We start from the raw sequence: 25,626 nt of genomic DNA, 5'->3' as shown, positions 1-25,626 counted from the left end.
AGCCATGTTCTATAATCAGATACGTAGCGAGCTTATCGTACGAAAATGAGTGCCGCGGGCGTGAGAATCTCGCTGTCGTGCGATCGGCCTCGACGACGGTGAAGAGGCCCCGCTGTTGAGACGCGACGAGACGCGGAGTGGCATGTGCTCGCTTCCTCGGCAGGACATCGCGCGCGTGTGCTACGGCCGGTGATCGTGCTCTCGGAGGCGGTGTGCGGTGATCGGTGATCTCTCTCTTTCTCCCCCTGTCTCTCTCAGGTTTAGAAGAGAGCCTTACGCTCAGCGACGCGCGTCGGAGTCTGTGCGCTGTGCGTGACAGACCCGCTCTGACCCAATGGAGGAGCCGCGTCCTCTCGCCGTCCTGTTGGCTTTGTTGTTGACAGCGCTCGCACGGGGTAAGTCCCTCGAGAGAGAGGATTTTATTTCCATCCTCCTTGCGATCTTCACTGCGCGCCGTTAACTCTCTGTCCATCCTCAAAAATTCTCGTGAGACTCGAACGGTAGAATTTGACGAATGCAGACTCGCCGCTTGGCTGAAAATGCGTCCGTTCATTGTCTGGGTATCGTTCGGGATATACTCATCTTGCACGTCTCGGGTCTTTGCGGAGAGATTTTCCGCGCGAATCCATCCGCGTCGCCGGATCCCGTCGCGAGAACGCGATCGAACTGTCAAACGAGCGCGCGACGCGATACTGACGATTCGCGGAGACAAAGCGTCGACATAGCTATCGAAACAATATAAATAGAATAGAATCAATAATTATTTAAACACGGATCTTGGAGATACATCATCTTGTACTTTGTAAATGCAAGTTAAAGTAAGCGCATTTCGCGAGGAAAAAAAGGGGAAAGAGAAATAAAGTATGTAAAGAATGTAATTAACACGCGAATGGACAAATTAGTTTGCCAATTAATCTTCGTAAAAAAAAAAAAAAAAAAAAAAAGAGTCGTAAAAGAATAGTTTAGTACATTTCAATTGTTTAATTTCTCTTTGTTCTTCATGTTATTCTTCCATGTGCACAGCGACTTTTTTCTTAAATGCAACTAATTGCAAGACGAAACGAGCTCACTGCTAATCGCGGAAGTAAAGTACGCAAGATCGAGAGACGGAAAATACGATTGCCGAGTCCCGTCCAATTTAATCGGGATAGCGAAATGAGACGAGAGAGTTGATGACATTTCCATCCAACGAGATTCGAATAATATCACTGAATAAATATCACGTATATATATATATATATATGTAAGGATTAAACTTCCTCTCGACAATACAAATTCTTGCAAGACAGTTTCTTGACTTACAATTAGCTTTATACCGAGTTTCGAATCGATTTCGAGTCGCTTCTAATAAACATTTACAAGAATTTACATTCTGTTTATTTAGGTTGTGTACAAAATAATTTAGATTTATTCTGCAAATTTATTCTTCTTTATCTGCTTTTTTGTGTAATATTTCAATTCCAGTAGAATTATTTTATTTTCGATTCTTTTGTTCAGCACACATGAAACGCTGGTAAGAGTATGTATACCTATCGTCATCTGAGACACGCAAAATTATTCTTACTCGTCAGTTTTTTATCCCATCTTGCTTGCAAAAATTACATAATATTTTGCACTCGCAAAGTCGAATGTTGGTATATAATCACACGTCGACATGTGACACCGCTAATGTAAGCAGTGCCGGTAATGTAATCATCTCGACAAATCATATTGTATATCATTGCCAGATCACATCTCGCGCAGTATTTTCGGGAATTAAAATCGAGTATTGTTAGAAAAGCGATTTACAGTATCGCTTTTATCAGTATGTCTGTATACGTGTGCATGTTTCGACTGTACAAATTTGCATAATTCGGTCGTTTGTGTGTTACGAAGGAAGTCGAGTTGAGAGACCCTGCGCATCGGGTTACTATTATTGATGCAGGGAGAAAAAGAGGAGAAAGAGGGGGAAGGAGGGTGGGCGGTGAGAGAGAAGATTACACCGACGAGAGCACGGGGGTGACTTCTTTTGGAATGTATTTTCCATCACGATGCGAATTGCGGAAGAATTAACTTGCCGAATCAATTTTCACATCTTTCTTTACATTTTTAGTGATTGTATAAAGTTAAATTGAATGAGATCAAAATAATTTTCAATTAGCGCGCCAATATTAGGCTCAACGCACAATAAAGGAAATGTTAAGAATAAATATTAAATATATTTTTAATATTATAAATTATTATAAATTATTATATTAATTCAGTTTATCACATAATCTTGCGTTACATTTAGAACGAGCGGGATATCACAGTTATTTCGCGAGATATTAAAACTCAATTAGTCTAAGCGACACAGCGCACGTCCTTCAATATATCGTATCGTCGTGTATACACAGTAAAAAAATAAAATGTTAATTTTAACATTTTTTGCACGTTCCAGAAAGTCTATTCTAAATTTTAAGTTAAAATAACTCATTTATTGTGTGTTACTTATTAATAAATTAGAAATATCAAGTAATTCACACAAAACTTTATGTTTATTTTTCTTATTGTAACTTTGTGATGTAAAACGAACATACAAATTAATTAAAAACTACATGAAAGAGTAGTTACAATAACTTGTAAGAAATGTTGATAACACACTTTAAAATTCATGATTACTCGGAGATTTATTTTAACTTTTCTTAGAATGTTAAATTGATTTTGAAACATGTTGATTGTTCGAAACGATTGTTAAAAGCACTTAAAATAATATTCCATTTCTAAGAGACATACACAAAGTGTTAAGTTATAAAGTTGACATAAATGTAACACACGAAAATGTTATAAAAATAATAACATATCAGCTGTATGTTAATTTTACATTGAAGTAGCAATCAAAACGTGGTAACGGAAGAAAATTTTAACATATCGACGTACAATTTTTTACTGTGTATTATCGGCAAATAAGAGACGGTTTATATTCGTTTAGGATCAATATTATACAGTTGGAAAATTGGTATTAAATTTAACATAAATCGCATGTCCACAAAAATTTTTCTATTAGTTTAACATATTAAGCATATGTTAAATAGTAACATTAATATTATGTTATATTTTAACATAAAAATAAATGTAAATTTCATAATTTGACATAGCTTTTTGTGAAAATTTAACGAAAATATAATGTTAATGTAACAAATTAATAGTCACTCATATTATAGAATAAATTCAATATTTTTTTCTGTAAATTTTAACAGATAAATTCTGTCACAATAAATAATTCGAAACATATTTATAATGTAAAATTAAATTAAAAATAAGTGCACATTGTGTTATTTACACTCTTTTTCATCACTTATTTTAATAATTTAACAGTTGATTCGAATTAACCGAACAGTAATACACATATATTAAATTAACAAATAAATGTGTTAAATTTTAATATACAATATATGTATGACACGCCGTTTTACTTTTTAATAGTATAAAAAATATTCTATTAAATATTAAAGTTTCAAAAAATTATTTCTTTTAAGAAAAATGCGATTCTTATTAATGAATTAAAATTATGTCACGTCGGAACATAATAAAAATTCGGAATTATAATTCATCGAATTATTATTACGTCTCGATATAAATTTAATTCATCGAATTCTTATTATGTCGCAACATAATAATAATTTAAATTAAAATTATGTCGCGACATAGTAATAATTCCGAATTTTTATTATGTTCCGACGCGACATAATTTTAATTCATTAATAAGAATCGCATGTTTCTTAAGAGAATTACTTTTTGAAACTTTAATATTTAATAGAATATTTTTTATACTATTAAAAAGTAAAACGGCGTGCCATAAATATGTCTCTAAAGAACAACTCGAACGCGCGACGAGAGTACCGGCATTTTCGAGCGCAAATAACGGGGGCAATGCAGCGTGCCCTTCGATGGTGATATAAATTGACATTGTCGGACGGAGTCTTCATTGTTGCGATTGTGTTGCGAGTTCGCGCCTGGTTTGACCGTCCCGTGTTAAGGATTCATTGAGGAGATTTTACGGCCGCGGCTGCAGCCGCGGCCGCGATAGCAACGGAGAGGAGAGCAGAACGGAACATTCCGGCTTATATATACTGGTCGAGAACCGAGAGCCGCGGTTTATCGCGCTCGTGAATCGTGCGCAGTAAACATCCAAACTCTTAGTCGTTCCTCCGCGATGCCTATCTTCACCATCGGATATATACCGGTCTCTCCCGCACACGGGTGTCGAACTTACCTACCTACCTACCTACCTACCTACCAAATCCACCGAATCGGTTCTCGCTATACATTATTTTGCATCCTGCCGCCGCCGGTTGTTATTATTATTTTCTAGCCAAAATCCAGCATCTCCCAATGGAGACTTTGCACATTTTGAACTGCGATGTGAATCTGATACACGAATTTATATAGCGCGCGATTAAGATTTTTCTTGCATACATTCGCGAGATTAGTGTCTATCAAATAGTTCTAAAATGACAGAATGTCTACTCTTTGGAAAAACTTGAATTTTCAGAAAGTTCTGTTGTACCTAAAAAAAAAAAAAATCAGAGAATTCTTGTAGAATTTTATTGGCATTGAAAAAATTTAAAAATAATCCTCTTTGAAAATTTTGTTTTTGTATTGTAAGCAGTCTTCAATCCTTCCATAAGCCAAGTTATGAATTATATTTAAAATATATTATAAATATACATTACATCTATCTCGTTTTGTGTTCAGTTTGTTGACAAAATATTGAATATGCAATACACATTTTTCTTTTATTGTAATTTTTTATGATAAAAAATGAAAATATGTATTATGCAAGTGGATACAATATTTATCTTCTGAAAACTGTTCAATGCTTTTCTAGTACATTTGCAAATTTAGCACTTAAAATCTAAATGACTCAGTTTAGAGAATTCATACAATAAAAAAAATTACTTTAAAAAGTTGCGCAAGATTTTTAAAATATTTTCTTTATCTGGAATTTTGAACAAAAATACCTGGGAAGATCAAGGAATTTTCTTACAAGATTTGAGAGTAGACACTCTGTAAACTAGAATTTTCAGAAAGGTTTTTTGTTCCTAAAAAAATCAGGGAATTCTCATAGAATTTTATTGGCATTTAAAAAATTTAAAAATAATTTTCTCTTTGACAATTTTATTTTTATATTGTAAGCAGTCTTCAATCCGCCCATAAGCCAAGTTGTGACGTATGTTAAAAATTATATTATAAATATACATTACATCTATCTTGTTTTGTATATTCAGTTTGTTAACAAAATATTGAATATATAATACACATTTTCCTTTTATTAAAATTTTTTATGAAAAAAAATGAAAATATTACACAAATGAACAATATTAAAAATCTTACGAAAGCTATTCAATTCTTTTTCAGTATATTTGCAAATTTAGCACTTAAAATCTAATTGGCTTCGTTTTTTCTTCGTATGAGAAGCATTAGAGAACTCGTAAAATGAAAAAAAATTACTTTAAAAAGTTGCAAGATCTTTAAAATATTTTCTTTATCTGGAATTTTGTACAAAAATACCTGCGAAGATCAAGGAATTTTCTTAAAAGATTTGAGAGTAGACACTCTGTAAAATAATTTTTATTTATATAAGCCCAATATACATTCTACGACTATTGTAGGACGAATCACTAACGCGACGATTTGAGAATTATAGGCATGTTAAAAACAATATGAGAGAAATCGTTTTCAGAAAAGTGCTCGCGACAAAATAGCAGACAGATATCGCGCGCGCGCGCGCGCGCACGTGTTTCCGCCTCGAAATTCGCGAATTCGACGCGGAGACACATTCCGTCTTCCGTCCTGGAAACGAGGGACGCTCTTTCCAAGATATTTCCTTGCGTGTGTTTCGCTTTGTTCGCTTTTCCGCACGCGTTTGGAATTGTTTCGCTCGTTCGATCGCGGCGGTAAGTATTAGTGAAAGCCGCGCGTTTCGCGAATTATTCCGCTCGGAACTGCATACTTGTGGCCGCCGTGTTAAATGCTGAATTATACGCGATACTTGTAATATGTGTTGCCGTTCCTGCTCGTGTCCTCGTATTCTATCCATTACGATATTTTTACTGCCAGTTTCTCGCGGAATGGTTATCTTTTAAAGATGACACGCGGCTAAGACACTTGTATAATTTGTCAGATATTTTTATTAAATTTCTGACGTATGGTACATCATTTTTTTTTTTTGTATGTTAATTTTCTATCCGCTTTTATTAATATTTTAAAACAAATTACCGTCATCTACTTCTAATACTTTTTTGAAATATCGGAATAATATTTTTCGCATTGTTTAATGTCATTCTGTTTCATTGGTGCTCGTATGCCCAGCGTAAAGACCCTTTTCCGGTTGATCAAGTTGGTGAAATTTCCAACAATAAGAGAGAGAGAGAGAAAGAGAGAGGGGTTCTCTCGGCAGACTGCTCGTTGTTCAAATAAACCTGTTATCCCCGCCGTGCGAGAACTTGTCCTGTCGACGTGCAGCATACGCGGAATAATTATGAGAACTGTACAAATAGAACATCATAAACTAAACACAATGGTGCCAATGCCTGATCCCTTTTTATGTTGGTCCTTTCTTTCGGGTCTGTATATAAATATCCCACATTATAGTTACGATTCTACCTGTACGTGTGCTTGCAAGGCAAAAATCTTTTCACTATTTTTTTTTTTTTTTTCTTTCCATTTTTCTCAGCTTGTTTGAAATAAATATTTTAGAAAAGTTTTTGAATCAAACATTTGTATTTACTTTAAAAAGTTGCGCAAGATCTTTAAAATATTTTCTTTATCTGGAATTTTGAACAAAAATACCTGGGAAAATCGGAGGAATTTTCTTACAAGATTTGAGAGTAGACACTCTGTAAAATAACTTTTATTTACAGTTTTATTTACAAGCCCAGTACATTCTACGACGGTTTTGTAGGACGAATATTTTTTTTTTTTTTTTTTTTTTTTTTTTTTTTTCAAACAAAAGTGTAGCAGTTTAATTTTTTTTTTTTAACCGTAGCCTGCGTAACCGAATTAGTCCATATATGGGACACACGTCTGCGTAGTAAACGCGTAAACCGCACGCGTGTGATGTCGTAACGACAACGGCTCGCCCCGACGCCTACGCACCGGTCCGGAATCTCGCATGTGTATTTACGCACGCGAAACCGCGCTAGCTTTAGCCCCTTGACGCATTGCGCGTGGATCGCACAGGTTTCGCAAATCGGGGATGGGGATTTACGAAATGTCTCTTTCGCAATTAGCGTTACATAATTACGTTGCAGGTTGTATATTATTACTATCGTTATTATTATATCGGTCATTATGTAATCTAAACTTGTTGAGAAAACAGTTTATGCGCTCCGGAAAATAGTGATCTGTAAATTTGTATTTAATCTTACATTCCACACTCGATCTATCGCTTTCGATAAAACTCGGCAAGTCGTAAACCTTATCACAAATTCCCTCGAAGGGAAACGAGATTACTCGTTCACGGAGAAGTACATCTTTGTACTTTTCGAGTATATTTTATTTATTTTTATTTTACAATATTACACGGGACAAAATCCCTCTAGTATACACAACGAAAGTACATGCAAGGATAATATGCAACAGGAAAAAAAAAAATATAACACAAAATGATTTATCTGCAATTTTAACAAATTTTGATAACATTTTTGTAAAATTAAAATTTAAAATCAAGGACGCAATTTAAAACAATACATAGTTTATTAAATCCAATATTATGAACCGTCCCACAGGAAACTTTCGCGAAACTTTTTCTCGGGCGTTAATAAAGTGACGTTTAGAAAGCAACATCGGAAATAACTGATGTGAAAAGCGATACGTTTTGTGGAATGTTCCTTTATCGATCGCGAGAACAGCGTGATTGGGGAGAACGTTGTCCGTCTTCTTCGATCTGTGAGGGGGGGGGGAGGGGCAGGGGGGAAGGGGGAAGGGGTTGTTAGATTAACAATTAATTGATTTTCGCGTCGTGAAAGGGAACATCGCGGGTGACATCCCTCCGTCATCCCCGCGTATTTATCAATGTTTACGAGACACCCTGTAGATGCCTGGCTCGCGCGCACCGCGTACCTTGCCTTCCTTCACGGTCTGTTCGTCACATGTCGGGTACTTTTACCGCACTTTTTCAACATTCTCTCCCCTTGCACGGGTGGGGAGGGGGCGGGGGGGGGAGGGAGAGAGGAAAGAGGGAACGTAGCGCCCGTCGTCTCACGTATATATATATATATATATATTAATCCTTGTCGCGAAAAAATCTCGGAGATTTATCGTTCCGTGAAAATTCGCAAGTGCGTGCGCGAGTACGCAGCACACCCCAAACGCGAGGGAAACGAATTCCAGTGTGCACGAACCTCGATAGCTTTCTCGTCTTTTCCGCTTTTCTTTAATCCCTGTTATCTCGCTTTGAATATGTAAATGCGTATTTACATTGGAGGTTATTTTATAATTAGTTGAATAGTTTATTTTTTCGATATTATTTGCTTTTTTTTTTTTTTTTTCTTTTTACAGCAAATTATCTCTTTAACAACGATATTTAAAAAATTGTTTGATAAAATATATACATATGTATCTCTTTATATTTTTTTAACAGTTAATTTATACATTGCGTAAGAGAGAGAGAAAGAGAGATAATATTATCTGCACACTTGGTAAAAAAGAAAGCATATCGCTCGTCTAGGGAAAATCTACAGAGACGTGAAAAGTCACGACTATTTTATCTTCCCGATATCTCGCTACCAACCGACCGTGTCAACTACGCGTGAAGAGATGCTATTTTTTCGACGATCAAGCGGAAACAAACATTTAGAATTGATAACGAATCTTGTCAAGCGCGAAACCATGCGATACGTACATATAAACTCGTCCGCGCGATAGCAGATGAGCTTCTACCTTATGAGTATTATTTTATAGTCACGCGTTATGAAAATTGACATAAAATACACGCGTGACACGCGTGTATACCGAGCAATCGGACGATGCATTTTATTAGCGATAATCGAAAAGGCGGGAGATGAAACTGATCGAGTATTGCGCAACAGTGATTTTATGAGAAAAGTGACATTTGTGGTAAAAGCAACGTATGTATATCTTTATCGCCATTAATTTTTTTTTTTTTTTTTTTTTTTTTTTTTTTATTTTATTTTGTTACACGTTATATGAACGAGTTTAAACTCGTAGTTTATGATCGCACGGTATACACGTGATGTTTGTACCGAACACCCGGTGCAAAGTAAGTGCCAGTGGTCGTATGCGATAGATTTTATACTCCCGTATTATATATATATATATATTGTATATATACAGTATCACAGACTCTGTAATAGTTCTCCCGGTTCTCTCTATTTCGGTATCCCATGCGGTAGGTTCTCGCTTGTACTCGTAAATCAAACGGTACAACGTGCCGAATGGTTTATTTTCCTTTCGAGCGCGGGATGCGAGCGTCGCGGCGCCAAATACCTTTCTTCTCTTTTCTTCCTCTTTCCCTTTTCCTTTCCTGTTTTTTCTCCTTTTTTTTCTCTCTCTTTCGCTTCTCGGAAAAACCGTCAACATCTTGACGAAATGCAAGTCGCGAGGAATGACAGAGGCAGTCCATGAACTTGGAAAGTGCACGGGGTCGTGAGAGAGTGAAATAAAATCCTAAATCAATAGAATAGAGAATATCAAAGAATAGAATATATATTTTATTTTTCGAGGATATAAAAAAGCTTTTTCTCACATATAAATTTTTAAGTACATAAATAAATATTAAGTATGTAAATAAGGTAACTAACTGCAATTTTAATCAATCTGAATCGGACGCGTTTTGGCCTAGGTTTTCTGATTATATTCTTATTATTTTTCTATTAGAAAATTATTATATGTTTGAAATTTATTTCTTAAACCAGTGAATGTTTAATTTATTTTGCGTACATTTATGAACGTCAGAGCCAGACGAATGCAAATGTGCCACGAGTTGCAAGACTGTGCAATAATATTAATTTAATTTAATTGAGTAAGATATTAAGTTGCAAAGATAGATTATAAAATAGCAATTTTAAGGTAATAAAAAATGGATAAAATTCAAAAAAAGATAAATAAAAAGGCAGGAGGAGAAAAAAACTTTCAGAGAGCCATGTGCCACATTGCAACCATCAAATTTATCAGAGAAAATTATTGCATTGTCACAGTCATCTCGCTGTCACAATTATCGCCATTGATCTTCTATTTGATAGACTAATGATAAATGACGGGATTTGATTAGTATTGGCAGTGCAATTTTTAATTTTGTTTCTTAATCAGTATTGCTGCAGCATCCAAAACAAAGAATCTTTCTATCCGTATATGAAAATAAAATTATTTTACATATGATTTCATACATATCTATTTATAATAGTACGCGTGCCATTTATAATAGTGTGTTTGTATTTATTCAATTCTTCGGGTCATTTATTTTAATTAATATCTTATACAATAGTATTTAATCGGCTCTTTATGCTCGCTGGAATATGATTGTCTGCATCATATTATTTATTAATATATACGATATTTATTTCTTTACCTTTATTAATTTAGTTATTTGAAGTATATAAATATAATATGACATTTGATATTAATTTATTAACGAGAAGAATATAGTTGTAAGAATAGGATTTTGAGATTATTTAATTTATTTTATAGCTTTTTTTTTATTAAATTACCAATTTTTATTTTTCATGTATGATTGCCAAAAGCTCATGTTGAAACTCCTGTTTATGGATCAACAATTTTATTAAAATTAGGTGGATACTTTTATAATTCGTGTGCAACTGCGATACAAATAATTGGAGCAATACTTAATTCACGACAAAAGTATGTCGATTCACGCCGATGAAACGTGCGTGGAAGATTTGATTTTTCCGCTAATTTCTTTGCCGACCCGATAGAAATTGCGTTTGTAGCCCGGATCGGACCATCGTCGATCTACCGGAGATCATCGTTTCTCCCTTTCCACCCCCCCCTCTCTCTTTCTCTCTCTCTCTTTCTTCACGCTCGTGCTCTCGCGCGCTCAAAGGTGACAGACCACCGTGAGCGTGAAACTATAACCCAATAACCGTCGTCAGTGACTCTCAATCGGTAGAATCTCAGAGTGCTCCATTGCTGGATGCTGCGGTTATGGGAAAATGTTCGCCAATTGGGGGAACTATAATCCGATAACTCTCGCTATTGGTGGTCCTTGATGGAGAATTTCGTGCGTGACGGAATTTTGTTCATAATAGAATTCAATTATACAGTTACGGTGGAAGGAAAAAAATTTTTTTTTTTTTTTTTTTTTTTTTTTTTTTTAAGTTTAATAATTGTGTGAATTATAAAAATCAATGTTATTTCTACGCGCACCCGGTTAACACGTTAAGTACATACTGTTGGAAATCATGCCGAAATCACCTCTCTCAGGCTTGGCTCTCAATTTCCTGGAAAGTGTGCCCCGCTTAATCGATGTTAGCATCGATAACAGACGCTGCACTAATCGGAGATTATTATCGATTACTCGATCTCGTAATTACGTACCGTTATAATTGGTAATTTGACTCATTATCTGTTATATTTGAACGTGCTTACCGAGCTTTTCTCTTCCATTTTTCATGAAATAATAAGTCATCGTTTTAAAGTAATTATTCTCTCTCATATAAGTACTTATTTGTCCAGGATTCGTTAGATGAGAATAACGGATCCAATATTTGATTGATCGACCAAAGTTATATTGATGTTCGATAACGAAGCGATACAGCGGCTCTGTTGAATCGACATATTTGCAGAATCGAGCCCATCTAATTAGAAATTTCGCGGATAACGCGGATAAAATGAAATTTCTCACGCTATTCCCGCGAGACTGCGAAGGAAAGAAATTCTAACACCGTTTCAAATGCTTAACCTCGACCTTGAGTACACTGAATTACAGATAAAAATGATGATGCATCTGCATTCCGTTTCTCGATGACGTCGGCACCTCTCATAAAGATAGTCTCAGAACGTGGAGCATTCTACGGATGCAATACGATTTTATGCATTATCTAAATATTAAAATATAAGCACGAGAGATCGTCCAATCTTGGCGCAAGACATTGCTGGAGAAAGAGAGGAAAAAGCAAAACTTGGAGAAGCTTTCTTTCGCAGAAGCCAAGACCTAACACTAGAACGTTTTTGTAAAGACCAAAGGTTGTACAAGTGCCTTTCAGCGTTCCGCGATTAATGCAGAATGTTGGAATAATGTCGTACATATATTACGCGTATAGAAAAATCCACGTGATAGATGATTGCCGATAGAATTCCAGTTTGTTATGCGCAATTTGCAGCGATTTAGACAAGCATGAGATATATATATAATAAAATAAATGTGTCCTCTCTTTTCTCTAGAACTAAATATAGATATTTCCCAGCAGGAAGCAATTTCATTAAAATTTAAAATTTTTAATGCTAGAGTTACAAAAAAAAAAAAAAAAAAAAAAAAAAAAAAAAAAAAATTGGCCGTATTTACAGGCTATTGAGAAAAAAGTAAAAAAAATTGCAATTCTTATATAATATCATTATATTGTATTTATAAAATATAATTAGTAATAATAAAACAATTGTAAATATTTATAATATATATGTAGAGTATCTCTCAGACTCATTAAACTACTAATCTGAATTTCCTGATATAAAATACAATAAAATATCGCGAATGGAGAGAAAGATATTTTTATGCAAACATGTTGATATGAAATATAAAATACGCTATATTTATAGTCATTATTATTCAGACATTAAATAATTTCTCCGCAAAGCCGAGTATTGTACTGTCGAACAGTATCGAAACTACTACACAGCCTTCCAGAAGGTAAAAAATCGTCTCTGAACGATCTCTCGCCTCGTCGCCCATAAAAATGTCCCGCAAACGAACATTTTTTTTTTCTTCTTTTTTTTTTTTCTCATCTTTCTTTGTCTCTCTTTTATCCGGCACGGTCGATTCGCGTACGCGACATTAAATCGTCTCGTATCACGATAGTGCGATCGCGCTAAGGGGCACATGGAGAGGAGAGGACAGAAACAAAGAGAGAGAATTCAGGCATTTGGGCGTCTCGCCAAGCAGGCAAGTAAGCTGGGGCGTCCCTACACGTGGGGTGGACGACCCTTTGTGTTCGGATCGCCTCACCTCGCCTCGCCTCTTTCTCTCTCTCCGCAGTCGATTTTCTCTTCTATTCACTCGATGCGTCCGACTCTCTTCCTCCTCCGCCCCTTTTAACATCTACACCCCCCCCCCAACTAACGCGCGTTGTGCACGAATGGGTCACGAAAGGCACTATGGGGCCGAAATTTGATATTGCCCTGCTTCGAATCGGTGTGTATCGGGTGTGATCGTTAAACATCCCCTTCGTAAACAGACTGGGAAGCCCCTATCGTCGCGATTCTTATCCGGAAGCGTGCGATCGCTTCTACTTGACAAATTGAATTCGGGGATTGTAGGGACAGCAGAGATTTCTCCTCCGATACTACTCGCTTTATTGTAGAGAATATATTGTTTCTCTCGTCGTTAATTTTTCCCCATTCTTTGTTTCTCTATTTGCAGTCAGCGCAGGAGGTTTAGACTTCACTATCGAGCCGCAGGATGTGGTGGTGGAACAGGGTGGTCCCGCGAGGCTGGACTGCGAGGCGAGAAGCGCCTTTGGAACACCGAGTATACATTGGCGCACGGACGATGGTCAGCCGATTACATTTATCGGAGACACTTTTCGGTAATATTTGACATTTGATGCCTCTAGAACTCTAGGAGGGAGATTAATGTCCCTTGCATCGTCCCGTTCAGGTGTCTGATGAAATGTTTTGATTTTGTAGATCACAGCTAGCAAACGGATCATTGTACATAAATAGCGTATACACCGGTAGTTCAGAGTTAACCGGAAGTTATCAGTGCTTAGCTTCCATAGATAATATCGGGGCGATTGTCTCGCGGACAGCTACGATCAAACTAGCAAGTCAGTATCTCATTCAAGTGTCTCAGCATTATAATACATACATGTATACATACGCTGGAATATATTCTATTCTCTGAAAGTTTTATACTTTTAAAATGATACGAAAGTTTTCTAGAATGCGATAAACATATTCTAGAAAACTTTAGGGTCATTTTAAAAGTATAAATCATGCGCGTAACATTGACTTTCTTTAAAGGCCTGCCCGGCTTCGAAAGAGAACCTCAAGATACTATGGTTTATGCAGGACAAATTGCATATTTAAATTGCGCTCTACCAGCTTCCTCCAGTTTGTTAAAGATACAGTGGTTAAAGGACGAACATCCTTTAGTGCTCGATAAAAGTCGAATGACAATCCTGCCGTCAGGTATGACATATGGACACGTTTATAGCTTTTAATTTAGATATTTGCTAATGTAAATAAATTAATCATTATCGTGTACAATCGATATAATTTATCTCGCTTTAATTGATTTCTCCGTGCAGGCGCACTGGAAATTGAAAATGTTCAGTACACCGACGTTGGATCGTACAGATGTAACGCTAGCGGTTACGGCCAATATAGACTGAGCAACAAAGCACAATTAGGATTATTATCTAGTGACATTGGTAAATCTTGTTATCAAACAATAGGCAATAGAATTAAACGCGCTTTGCCACCAGAGACGCCAGGTTTATTACATGGATATTTTATTATATGCTACAGACGAAGGATCCAGCGCTCCGGTATTTATCGCGCAGCCTTTACAACAAATAGCTGTCGAAGGATCTGACGTGACTCTCGAATGCGCTGCTAACGGTTATCCAAAACCGACAATCCTTTGGCTGAAAGACGGCGCAGCTCTCGATTTGACGTCATTTGAATCTAGGTATATTAATAATAACTTGAATCAACGATATTTACAAATTTAAATATAACATATATATTTACAAGAAATTTATTCTCTTCAAGATATCGGAAAGTCGCAGCTTCTAGTCTTATGATCACAACTGTCAGAGAATCAGATCATGGCTCATATCAATGTCGTGCAGAAAATGAAGTTGAATCTTTAGATGCAGTCGCTGAATTAATTATACAAGGTGCATAATTTGCAGGACGCATAATGTTTTAGCACGTAATCTTGTCGCAGGTATATATATATATATATACCTACATAAACGCGAAATTTCACATTTAATTTAATTTCCAGTTCCGCCAAAGTTTATAAAAAAGCCTGAAGATAAAGTGGCGAGTGAAAATCAAGATTTAGAATTCGAATGTGAAATCTATGGGAAACCGGATCCAAAAATCACTTGGTTGAAAAATGGCGAGCGCATTACGTTGAGTGCATATTGGCAAATTATCAATGGGTATGTATATAGAATCTTTTTATATTCTTTCAAAGGAAAAAGTTTTGTGAAATCAGATAGATAATTAATAATAGAAAAAAATAATAATAAAATTTTCCGATTTTTTTCGTTTCCAGATATAATTTGAGAATTAACGGGTTGCTACCTATAGATGCGGGAATTTTCCAGTGCATAGGAGTGAATCCTGCTGGTAGTGTTCAAGCCTCAGCGCGTCTCATAATTAACCAGCCCAGTGAGTTTTTTACCATGAAATCTCTTTAAAAGGCATACACACGTCGTTTCATTAATCGGTCAACAAATATTTCTTTACGCGAAATTTTTTTTCTTTACATCGACTTATCGATTTTACGCACATTTGTTTCATTTCATTCTATTTCTCTACATTTATTTCTTTACATTTATTTCTATTTGAAATTTTAATTTTATCCTTATTTATTTTTTTTTTTTTCCTTTCTCGCGTGTTCCTTGCCGATTAACTGTTCTGCGTGCTAATATTGCGCAGAGAGAATGAATTCCCACAGAATAACGACTCCCAAGACAGTTCCTAAAAAAAAGTTTTTACTACACCGACAGTTGTATAATAAGACGTGGCAACATCCGAGTACTCTCCTAGGACACACGTTGTCACTTCCACCGAATCCTCCGCTTTCCATAAGTCCGTCCGACGATCCCGCGGATCTCCTCCCGGGCTCGGTTAAGTATCCTAGCTCCCTTTACGACCCAGACTCCCGTTTTATAGATGACACGGATACTCTGGAGGCGTTCGACGGAGGTGGGATACCTTCTCCGCCGAGGAACCTGAGCCTCGTCATCGTTACTGCAAGATTTATTACGCTACGCTGGCAAGAGCCGGAAAATACCAACAGTGACACTCTCAATTACTTTATACATTATAAACAAGAAGGGGCCATGAGGTGAGAAATAAAAAAAAAAAAAAAAAAAAAATATATATATATATATATATATATATATACACGAGCATAAAATAAATGATTAACCGTCATTGATCCGTATAGGGAAAGAGTTGTCAACACGCAACAAAAACTGGAGGCTATGATACGTGGTTTACAGCCGAGTATGACGTATCAATTCCATGTAGTCGCGCAAAACGCTCGAGGTATCAGTGCTCCTAGCGAAGTATTACAAGTTACAACATTAATAGAGGTTAGCACACGATGATCTTTGAATAATATTATGTACAATTTATTTATCATCTTGTTTGTAACATCTCGTGCGATCTTTTAGGCCAATGTTCCTGGACCTCCGATGAATCTAGAAGGCCATGCAACGAGTAGCATGAGTATTACCTTGTCATGGGAGGAACCACAAGTTATTAATGGTCGAATATCTAAATATATTATTACATTTATGGAGGTATATAATTTTATATCGCGAGTAGTAGAGATTTTAATATTGTATGATAAATGTATACGAATCGATAACGATTCAATTTTGTCATATTCTTAGGGCGACGGTGAAGAAATAACGCGTGAAACTACTAGTACAACGTATGAATTGGTGGATCTCGTGCCTTATACGGAATACAGTATTAGAGTTCAAGCGGTCAACGAAAATGGCCCGGGCGCGTTTAGTAAGGATATCGTAATTCGAACTCACAGCGCACAACCCACGCAACCACCGCATAACGTTACGTTAGAAGCAGCTAGTTCAACGGTACATGTACCATCCAAAACAATTTTTGAATCAGATAAGAATGTGAAGGAATATATTTAAATACCTTCGTTCCTCGACTTCTATTTAAATATTTTATATATTCTTTTTATAGAGTATTATCGTAAGATGGGAACCTCCGCTCGAAGGACAGAATGGGATTATTACGGGTTATAAGATCCGTTATCGCAGATATCCGCACGATTCTCGATCCGGAGATCGACGGCCTCCGATTACGGTGACAACTGAGGGAAATCAACGTTTGTACGTGCTCAATGGACTCGAAAAGCACGTTGTGTATCAAGTTCGCATATGTGCCTTCAACGTCAATGGAACTGGGCCTTGGACGGAATGGACAAAGATAGAGACGTACGAGAACGATTTGGACGAAACAAAAGTACCCAATGCACCTAGTAATCTAAGAGGTATAGAGATATTCTGTGTGTGAAATGTAAAATGTAACATTTTAATTACTGAACTTGTTATAAAATATTTGCGCGCATTTATATGTTATTACAGCGAATGCAATGGCGGATTCTATACTGGTATCGTGGCATCCTCCAAAAGACCAAAGCATAAAAGTGAGGAAATATAAATTAGGTTGGGGCAAAGGTTATCCTGATGTTGAGATACAAGTTCTCGATGGAAAGCAACGATCTTATTCAATCAAACCTATCGGTAAAACATTACGATAAATTGTTCCACTTTTTATATAAACCGATAAGCACTTTTAACTTTAATTTCGCTGTCTTCTTTTTTTATGATTTTAGAACCAACAACGGAGTACGTAATATCTTTAAGAGCAACGAATAATGTTGGCGACGGTCAACCAGCGTACGCGAATGTAAGAACTCCCGAACGTTTTGTATCCGAATCCGCAGTGCCTTTAATACCACCTGTTGGCCTTAAAGCTATTGTGCTCTCGGCTACTACGGTTGTGCTATATTGGACCGATACGACTTTATCGAAGAGTCAAGTACGTTTACGTCATACACGTACATATATATATAATCGCATTATTATTTTATAAAACCTGGTAAAATACACGTGCGAAAGGTCAAGCAGAAATATCTATAGCATAAACATTTATTTTTAGTATGTCACCGATAATCGCTATTACATGGTGCGTTATACATCCTATCATCACAGCAGTAGTCCAAGATACAAATATTACAATGCCACCGATCTCAACTGCATGATTCATGATTTAAAACCCAATACGCAGTATGAGTTTACGGTTAAACTGGTCAAGGTAAAAACAATTACGCACAATGTCTAATAACTGAAAAAAGTAATTGTGCTACAAAACAATTTCCACAGGGTAAACGAAACTCACCTTGGAGTATGGTCGTTTTGAATCAAACCCAAGAGGCTGCACCTAGTACGGCACCTCGGGATCTGAGTATTCAAACTGTGGAAGATCGTCCGACTTCCGTTCTATTGCGATGGCAAGCTCCTAAGCAACCCAATGGACAGATTACAGGTTGGTAGTACTTCTCCCTAAAATTCAAAAAATAAAATACATTTGTATTAAATCATATCAATTTGTAGGATATCTTATAATTTATTCCACCGACAACACGAAATGGGATCGTGATTGGATGGTCGAAGGTGTCATTGGTGACAAGATGGACGCTATTGTGAAGGGTCTGCATCCTAACACGATGTATTATTTCAAGATTCAAGCTCGAAATTCCAAGGGCTATGGGCCTTTCTCCACGACGGTTTCATTTAAAACGCCACAAAGTAAATAGTTTGATTTTTACTCATTTATTCATTGGTGTTGATCATGTTAAATTTGATTGTTTTATTGTACAGTGTAATATAGACCTTTCAAGTAATGCCTATATATTAATCCAACTGTATATATGAACGTGTAGTATTATTTGCATATATGTATACCTATATATATTATTTTTATATGCTTTATGTTGCATTTTGTTGTACATTTATAAATTAGTATGTTAATTATTATGTTTATTTTTTATTCTTACTCGATAGGCAACGGCATGGATGTCTATGACGAATTGCATGATCGAGGTAAGATATCATTTCGGATTTAATTCTTTTATTCTAATTATAGCATGTCTTTATAAGCATGTTTTACTTCGATAGAATTTATAATCCAGCTTTTCCAAGTATGAAAGAATTTCTCCGCACATTTTTAATAAAATCATGTATTTGAATTTCAAATATCGAACAAAACTAACAATTGTTTTCAATTTTTTTTTCTAGATGGACGAGGCCTTTCCAACCTGTTGATTTATATCATAGTAGGTTTCTCGATTGTCATTATCACTGGTATATCGGTGGTGGTCGTAGTGTGCTGCAAACGTAATCCAAACTCACCAGATCGAAAGAAAGGGTATGTCTTGATGATTAAAAACCATATGTTAATAATTAATACTTTTAATATTTATCAAGTTACTAATCTTATAATTTTATAATTTTTACATGCAGATATATGAAAGACTCAAATCAGAAAACGAATATCAAGCCACCAGATTTATGGATTCATCACGATCAAATGGAGTTGAAGGCGCTTGAAAAATCATCGTTAAACGGTGAACCATCTACCAGTGGCGTCACCAGTAATACATTACCTAGGTCAGGGAATCTAGAATATAATCAGGATAACGTACACGGGAATTCCAGTTCGTTGGATAAACGTACTTATGTGCCAAGTTATATGGGTAAGTATGTATAATTTTGATGGAGAATATATTGATGCACTGCCACGAATCAAACATCACCAGATACATTCAAATCATCTCACAAAATTAATTCCCACCTTATTTACATAAGCAAAAATAACTCCTTTGTTACACATTTTAAAATATTATTTCAATAATTTTACTTGCAAATTAATATTTCAGTTAATACAGTGCACTAAAACAGAGAAAGAGAGAGAGAGAGAGAAAGACTCTGTACATTTCATTTGCAGTTTCCTTGGTTTTGTTATTTGGTTGCTTTTTACTCATTTCCTATTAGGTAACACTGACGAGAAGTGCTCAACCCTGAGCAGACAGCACAGTCGTGGAAGTCACAAACCTAAACTAATTACACTCCCTGTTGACAGTGCACCTTTGCATCAGCGTAAGTAGTAGTAAGACTGTCACTCGTAATAGTGCACAAGTACTTGTGATAATGTAACGATATGCTTTTCTATCAGTAGTACTTGAGCTAATTCAAACAGTACAATATTATTTTCTACAACAAGACAAGTGTACACAAACACATAAATTATAATCATTATGTCAATGTAGGTAGAGTTTAAAGTTTTCGATTTATTGCAGCTATAGCTACGGCCACCCCGATTGTAAATACCAGCATGTCGCAGCCGACTATTCATACTTCGTGCAGCGACACATCCTCGGTGAGGCAAAACTATCCGCGAACGGTTGCGCAATACAGTTTAAATCGCGCGCACGTGACGTTGGAACCGACACCAGAATCCAGCCCGGATTCCTGTAACCTGCCTAGCTCGTACGAACCGCTACAGAGTCAAGTAAGATGTCGAATATTTACAGTATAAGTTGCTGTTTAACACGTACAGCAGCAATGATTGTTTTCTAATTCTATATATTTTCAGTTATCATATGGCACAAGCGGACAGTCCTACAGTGGAAGCACTCAATATCCCCCCAGTCATTACGGTAACAGTAATCAACCGATGAGCAATACCGTTGGAATGGAGAGCAACAATAGCAAACGTCTGCAGGGCCATCCCCTCAAGAGTTTCAGTGTGCCGGCACCTCCGCCGCAAAGTGCCCCTTCGACACCAGCGCAACAGAAGCACGGTGGTTAGTATATAACTAATTATTATTACTGTAATTAAATAAACGTATGCAACATAATTTACCGGAAATAATTTCTTTCGTAATCGCAGTGTCGCAAGTGACAGTGAGGCCGACAATGTCCGGAAGTCCATACAAGAAACCACAAAGTTCGTCATCACAATTGGCGAAGAATCGTTTAGCCTCTGTGTCGAATCCGACGCATACTTCGGAAGAAGTTGAACGTTTAAAGGTAAAAATCTGTTAGATTTATATTTATGTTATATGAATATATGCGTTGATTTTCATACAATTGATATCGATATTTTATATTTATAGACACAGATTTTATGCAATTACTTTATGATCGAGTTAAATTGTCATTACAGCCATCGTATTCTACGGAAGAATTGAATCAGGAAATGGCCAACCTGGAGGGTCTCATGAAAGATCTGAATGCCATAACAGCATCGGAATTCGAATGCTAAAGCAGGTTCCTAAGCCTTGTGCCATCCTAACTGATGGATAGACTGCAACGCCACATTCTCAATGTTAGTACCTGGGAGGTAGTAAATTTATGATGACACAGTTGAGTTTATCGCGTAATCAATTTACGTGATTATCAGAATTATATATACGTAAAATGAATGTCGTATAGTTAATTAGCGTCGATGAACGACGCAATTAACGCGTGACACGAATGCACGATTTAACACGATTTAATTCGGAACGTAGCATTCGGTCATTTATTAAATCATTCCATTCTAATTGTTTCTTCTCTCCGGTACTAGCGTTGTTTATTTCGAGTGCGAAACTCAAGTTGTGTACTTGCCAATATAATTCCGACAGCGTGTGTCAGCGTTCTTTTTGATAACGCGAGCACACGAGTATTGTGCCGCGATCGGCCGCGGATAAACTCGACGAGCACTTTGTGTTATAGATGTTTATGATAATCGCGTGTGAATGTGCTGTAAGACGCGTATACCGAGACCGAAACATAATTTATACGATTACATGATCGAGTCCAACGTGTTTTCTGCAATGTGTATGAAAGTTGATGTACAACAATAATCATACGTGAGTAAGAAATACCTTACGACGTCTTTTTTTGATATTTATATGAAAATCCGAGTAGTTTAATCAGACATCTTTTTTGATTGTGCTTTCATATGCATTGATCAGAGAGCAATCTTGCCTAAATAAAAAAAGGAATGCTCTACGCTTTGCAGTCCCAGCAAAAAAACTCGCGTATGTTGCTATTCCGCATTCATGTAATTCGTATATTTGTATATTGCATTCTACGTCGATGCTAACAATTGCCATATTTACGCTTAATAAAAAGGTGGGATACGCATGAATCGCTCGGTCGAATAATGTATAATTTAAGATGAAAGACGGAAAATGTGAAAAAATATTCTATTTTTGTATCTATTGAAATCGGTTTGCGATTAGTTTTATTGTACATTTTTACATTTGGAAACATTTTTAGCTAAAGTCTATACACACACACATTTCTATTTTAGATTTATTTAAAAAAAGATAATTGGTTCTGTGAACAATGGATAAATTTTTATATAATTATTGCGATATTTTGAATTAACAATTCACTCGATACCGAGGCTAATACTCGGTTTTAAGGAAGACAAAATTCCTATAATTTATTTATACCATATTCAGACGCGGATTTTTAATAAGATTTACGTGTTAAGTTATACTCTGTAATCTACATCCTTGTGTGGCAGCTCGCATTTAAACAAAAAAGATTTCGTGCGTGTACCCTTTGTTGAATCAACCACCTAGTATTACGATCTCAATGGAAAATATTATTTTAGAGTTAAATACGAAAATAATTGAATGGGTATTATACGATAAATTGTTTAGTATAACAAAGTCAAGGATCGATTTTCCTTGTAGATTGGTCGCGAAAGATATATAAGACTCATTTGCGGAATTTAGACACGATATTTTCGGACCAATCTATCGTTATTTCTAGAGCTGATCTATTTTATTGTAAACGTAGAGTGTATAAAGATTGCTTTATTGACGAAAATACGGTCCATTTAAAAAAAAAAACGAAGTAAGTTTTATTTACTTGAAGAATCGCTCTTGCGAGTTAAAATATTATTGATAAAAAGTTGGTATACACAAATATTTTTACTGGGATACACATATATACTTTATATGAATTTGTATTTTACTTATCTGGATACTACAATCAGAACAATTTTCTTAGAAAAAATTTTATAAACGCACAAATGCTCAATCTTTACTGGTATCGGAAATCGTCGAGATATACATATATGTATATATATGTATTCATATTTCTCCAAACATTTTATATAAACTACTTACTGCCAATTCATATTAATGCATATCCGTCAAAGTACATACATACATACATACATACATTTCCTTCCAATGCTAAAAAAACTTTTAAACCAGCGAAACATGAATGAGACATGAGAGTATGTTTCAACTCCAATTAATAAATATAACAATGGTCATTATATCGCGAAATAATAATGCTTGTAGAATTTTTAAATTGTACTCGACTGTTTTTGGAACATTTTTGTACTTTCATAACATTCGAGATATTGTACAAAGTTGTATAATTAAGGGCGTTTTATCGTATGCGAGTTTATAATAGAATATAAGTAACATAAATAAAGCTTATTTTATACTTTTGCTCGTGAAAACAAATTAAATACAGGAGACGAATATACATTAAGTTAAAAAAAGTATTATAAATGGTGTTTAAGTCGTATAGGATCAGTTCTAGGGCCATAATTAATTAATTAATTAATTAATTAATATGTCGGCTCTATCATTTTTAAATGTATATGTGAGTTTTGCGTAAGAGCATAATTCGCGTAGTATCAATTTCGATGTAGCACAATTTTTTCAAAAGAACTGCAAAGTAACAGATGATACTCTAAATTTATAACACTGATGATTAGAGATTGGAATTTTTTAAACAGAATCGGATCAATATTATATCAATTCAGAGTATTATGTGTTACTTGTGTCGGTGATAATACCGCCCAATATGATGTATACAAAGAGGAAATAAGTTCTTTCATTGTTGGCTTAGCTTGATGAGAATATTACAAAGATTAGCACAGCGCGCGTTCAACCGAGATTCTGTTTGTCAAGAGTAACGATATATTTTTATTTGTCACAAGAGTTAACTACAAAAAGAATGTTATTTATGAACGCGCGATACATTTCAGATATGCCATGTTTTACATTATGTTATTGTTTTTATGTTTGAACTTTACACAAGCTTTTACAATTGCGAGAAAATATGCGTGAGCTATACCGATAAAGAGAACATCTTGTACATTAAGAATATATAGATATATATGAAAGTTGTATCTATTGCTTTGTTAAAAAAAAAAAAAAAAAGCAACAGATACTTTTTGATTGAAATACAGGCCTATGCGGAGGGCCTGCGAAAATAATTTACCACAAAAGTATAATTACGTGTATATATATATATATATATATATATATATATATATATATATATACATAACAGATATTTATCTATATAAAATGAATATTATTTATTGTTTTCTTTATACGCGCAGAATTTTTTCTGGAGACAGACGAAACACGAAACGTTAGAGGCTGGCTTGCATTCTATCGTGTCACACATCGCGCTAATGCATTTCTTATTCTCATTACTTATCAACGAATTGCATTCATCCGCATTTATAAGCTAGCAAGTAAATAAATTATCTAGTATTAGCATTTATAAAATTGACGACGGTACTCGCGATTAAGAACGCGATCGGCTTATCGATGTACATAAATATAGAAGAAACACATCGCCACTTTACAAGATGATCGAATATTTATATATACATAGCTATTATATATATATATATATATATATATATATATATATATATATATATATATTGAATATAAATCTTATATTTGTACGATATACGAGAGATAAGGAAGCCCGCCCTCAGACGAAAACATTCATAACAAGTGTGTGATAATATTTGTAAAACTTGATATTCAATAAACAATTTTATGTTCTTTAAAAATTTTTAGTACATCTTATGTATTTGTGTATTACATTCCGAAATTAGTGTATTACTATTATTAAATGATGTAGTCAAATTTTTCACTTTAACATTTTTTCTATTTTAAATATTTTTTTTTCTAAGCAGCTATTTTTGTGTGTATAAAATTTTTTTTCTTTTACTGTCTCACTTTATTTTTTTTCATGATAAAGTAAGAAAGCAAGTGAAAGACGAAGCGCAGTGCATAATATTTTTATTCTATATATATATATGTATATATTAGAATATGTGTGTGTTTATATTAGTTTTGACAATTTCATAATATAAATAATCGACTGTGTGTAAAGATTTTTTGAAATGATTTTTGAAAAAATGACTTTAAAATATAAAAGCAATTATGCTTTGTTTAGTTGATACATGTACTATTACATGTATTATATTTATCACACATGTCTATTAAAAAAAAGTTTAGATTACAATTATCTAATTAAAAAATATAAATGTGTATTATCCAATGAAAATAAAATCTAATTTTAATGCAATTGAATATTTCATGGATATATTAATTTATATACAATTTTTATCATTACTATACTCTTTGTGTAAGATAATTTCAAATTTTTTAGCATCTTTTAGACCCAAAGCACAATAAAGAAAATATTAGGAATTAAAATATTAAATATTAGGAATAAAAAAGAAAAAATCTTCTCTTTCTTATTATATATTTAATTTCTAATATTTTTTTTATTTTTAATATTTTTTATATTATGCGTTAGGTATGCTTAACCATAGACATATAAAGGTGTAGATATG

At 34.9% G+C, this 25,626-nt stretch overlaps 1 protein-coding gene across 5 annotated transcripts; it reads left to right on the top strand.

Annotated features, from left to right (window-relative positions):
• The first annotated feature begins 3 nt into the window (after positions 1–3).
• Fra (neogenin protein frazzled) lies at positions 4–24,834 on the top strand. 5 transcript variants are annotated; one of them, XM_072893383.1, is made up of 27 exons: positions 4–395; positions 13,577–13,742; positions 13,843–13,982; positions 14,179–14,346; positions 14,466–14,588; positions 14,686–14,848; positions 14,932–15,059; positions 15,170–15,329; positions 15,446–15,561; positions 16,069–16,243; positions 16,346–16,493; positions 16,575–16,703; positions 16,797–17,003; positions 17,116–17,425; positions 17,520–17,678; positions 17,771–17,976; positions 18,097–18,252; positions 18,321–18,483; positions 18,552–18,746; positions 19,002–19,040; positions 19,236–19,365; positions 19,461–19,693; positions 19,992–20,096; positions 20,297–20,508; positions 20,593–20,803; positions 20,890–21,029; positions 21,166–24,834. In XM_072893383.1, the coding sequence occupies exons 1-27, from the start codon at positions 335–337 to the stop codon at positions 21,262–21,264; spliced, it is 4,242 nt and encodes a 1,413-aa protein (XP_072749484.1). In that variant the 5' UTR covers positions 4–334; the 3' UTR covers positions 21,265–24,834. The 5 variants fall into 5 exon arrangements, with proteins under 5 accessions (XP_072749484.1, XP_072749481.1, XP_072749482.1 ...); XM_072893380.1 differs by having other exon boundaries at positions 15,832–16,243; XM_072893381.1 differs by lacking the exon at positions 19,002–19,040 and having other exon boundaries at positions 15,832–16,243.
• Positions 24,835–25,626: the final 792 nt, after the last annotated feature.

The sequence above is a fragment of the Anoplolepis gracilipes genome, chromosome 5, assembly GCF_047496725.1.
Source record: "Anoplolepis gracilipes chromosome 5, ASM4749672v1, whole genome shotgun sequence".
Lineage (NCBI taxonomy): Eukaryota > Metazoa > Arthropoda > Insecta > Hymenoptera > Formicidae > Anoplolepis > Anoplolepis gracilipes.
Note: the sequence above shows the minus strand (reverse complement) of the source record. Positions and strands in the feature narration are given on the sequence as shown.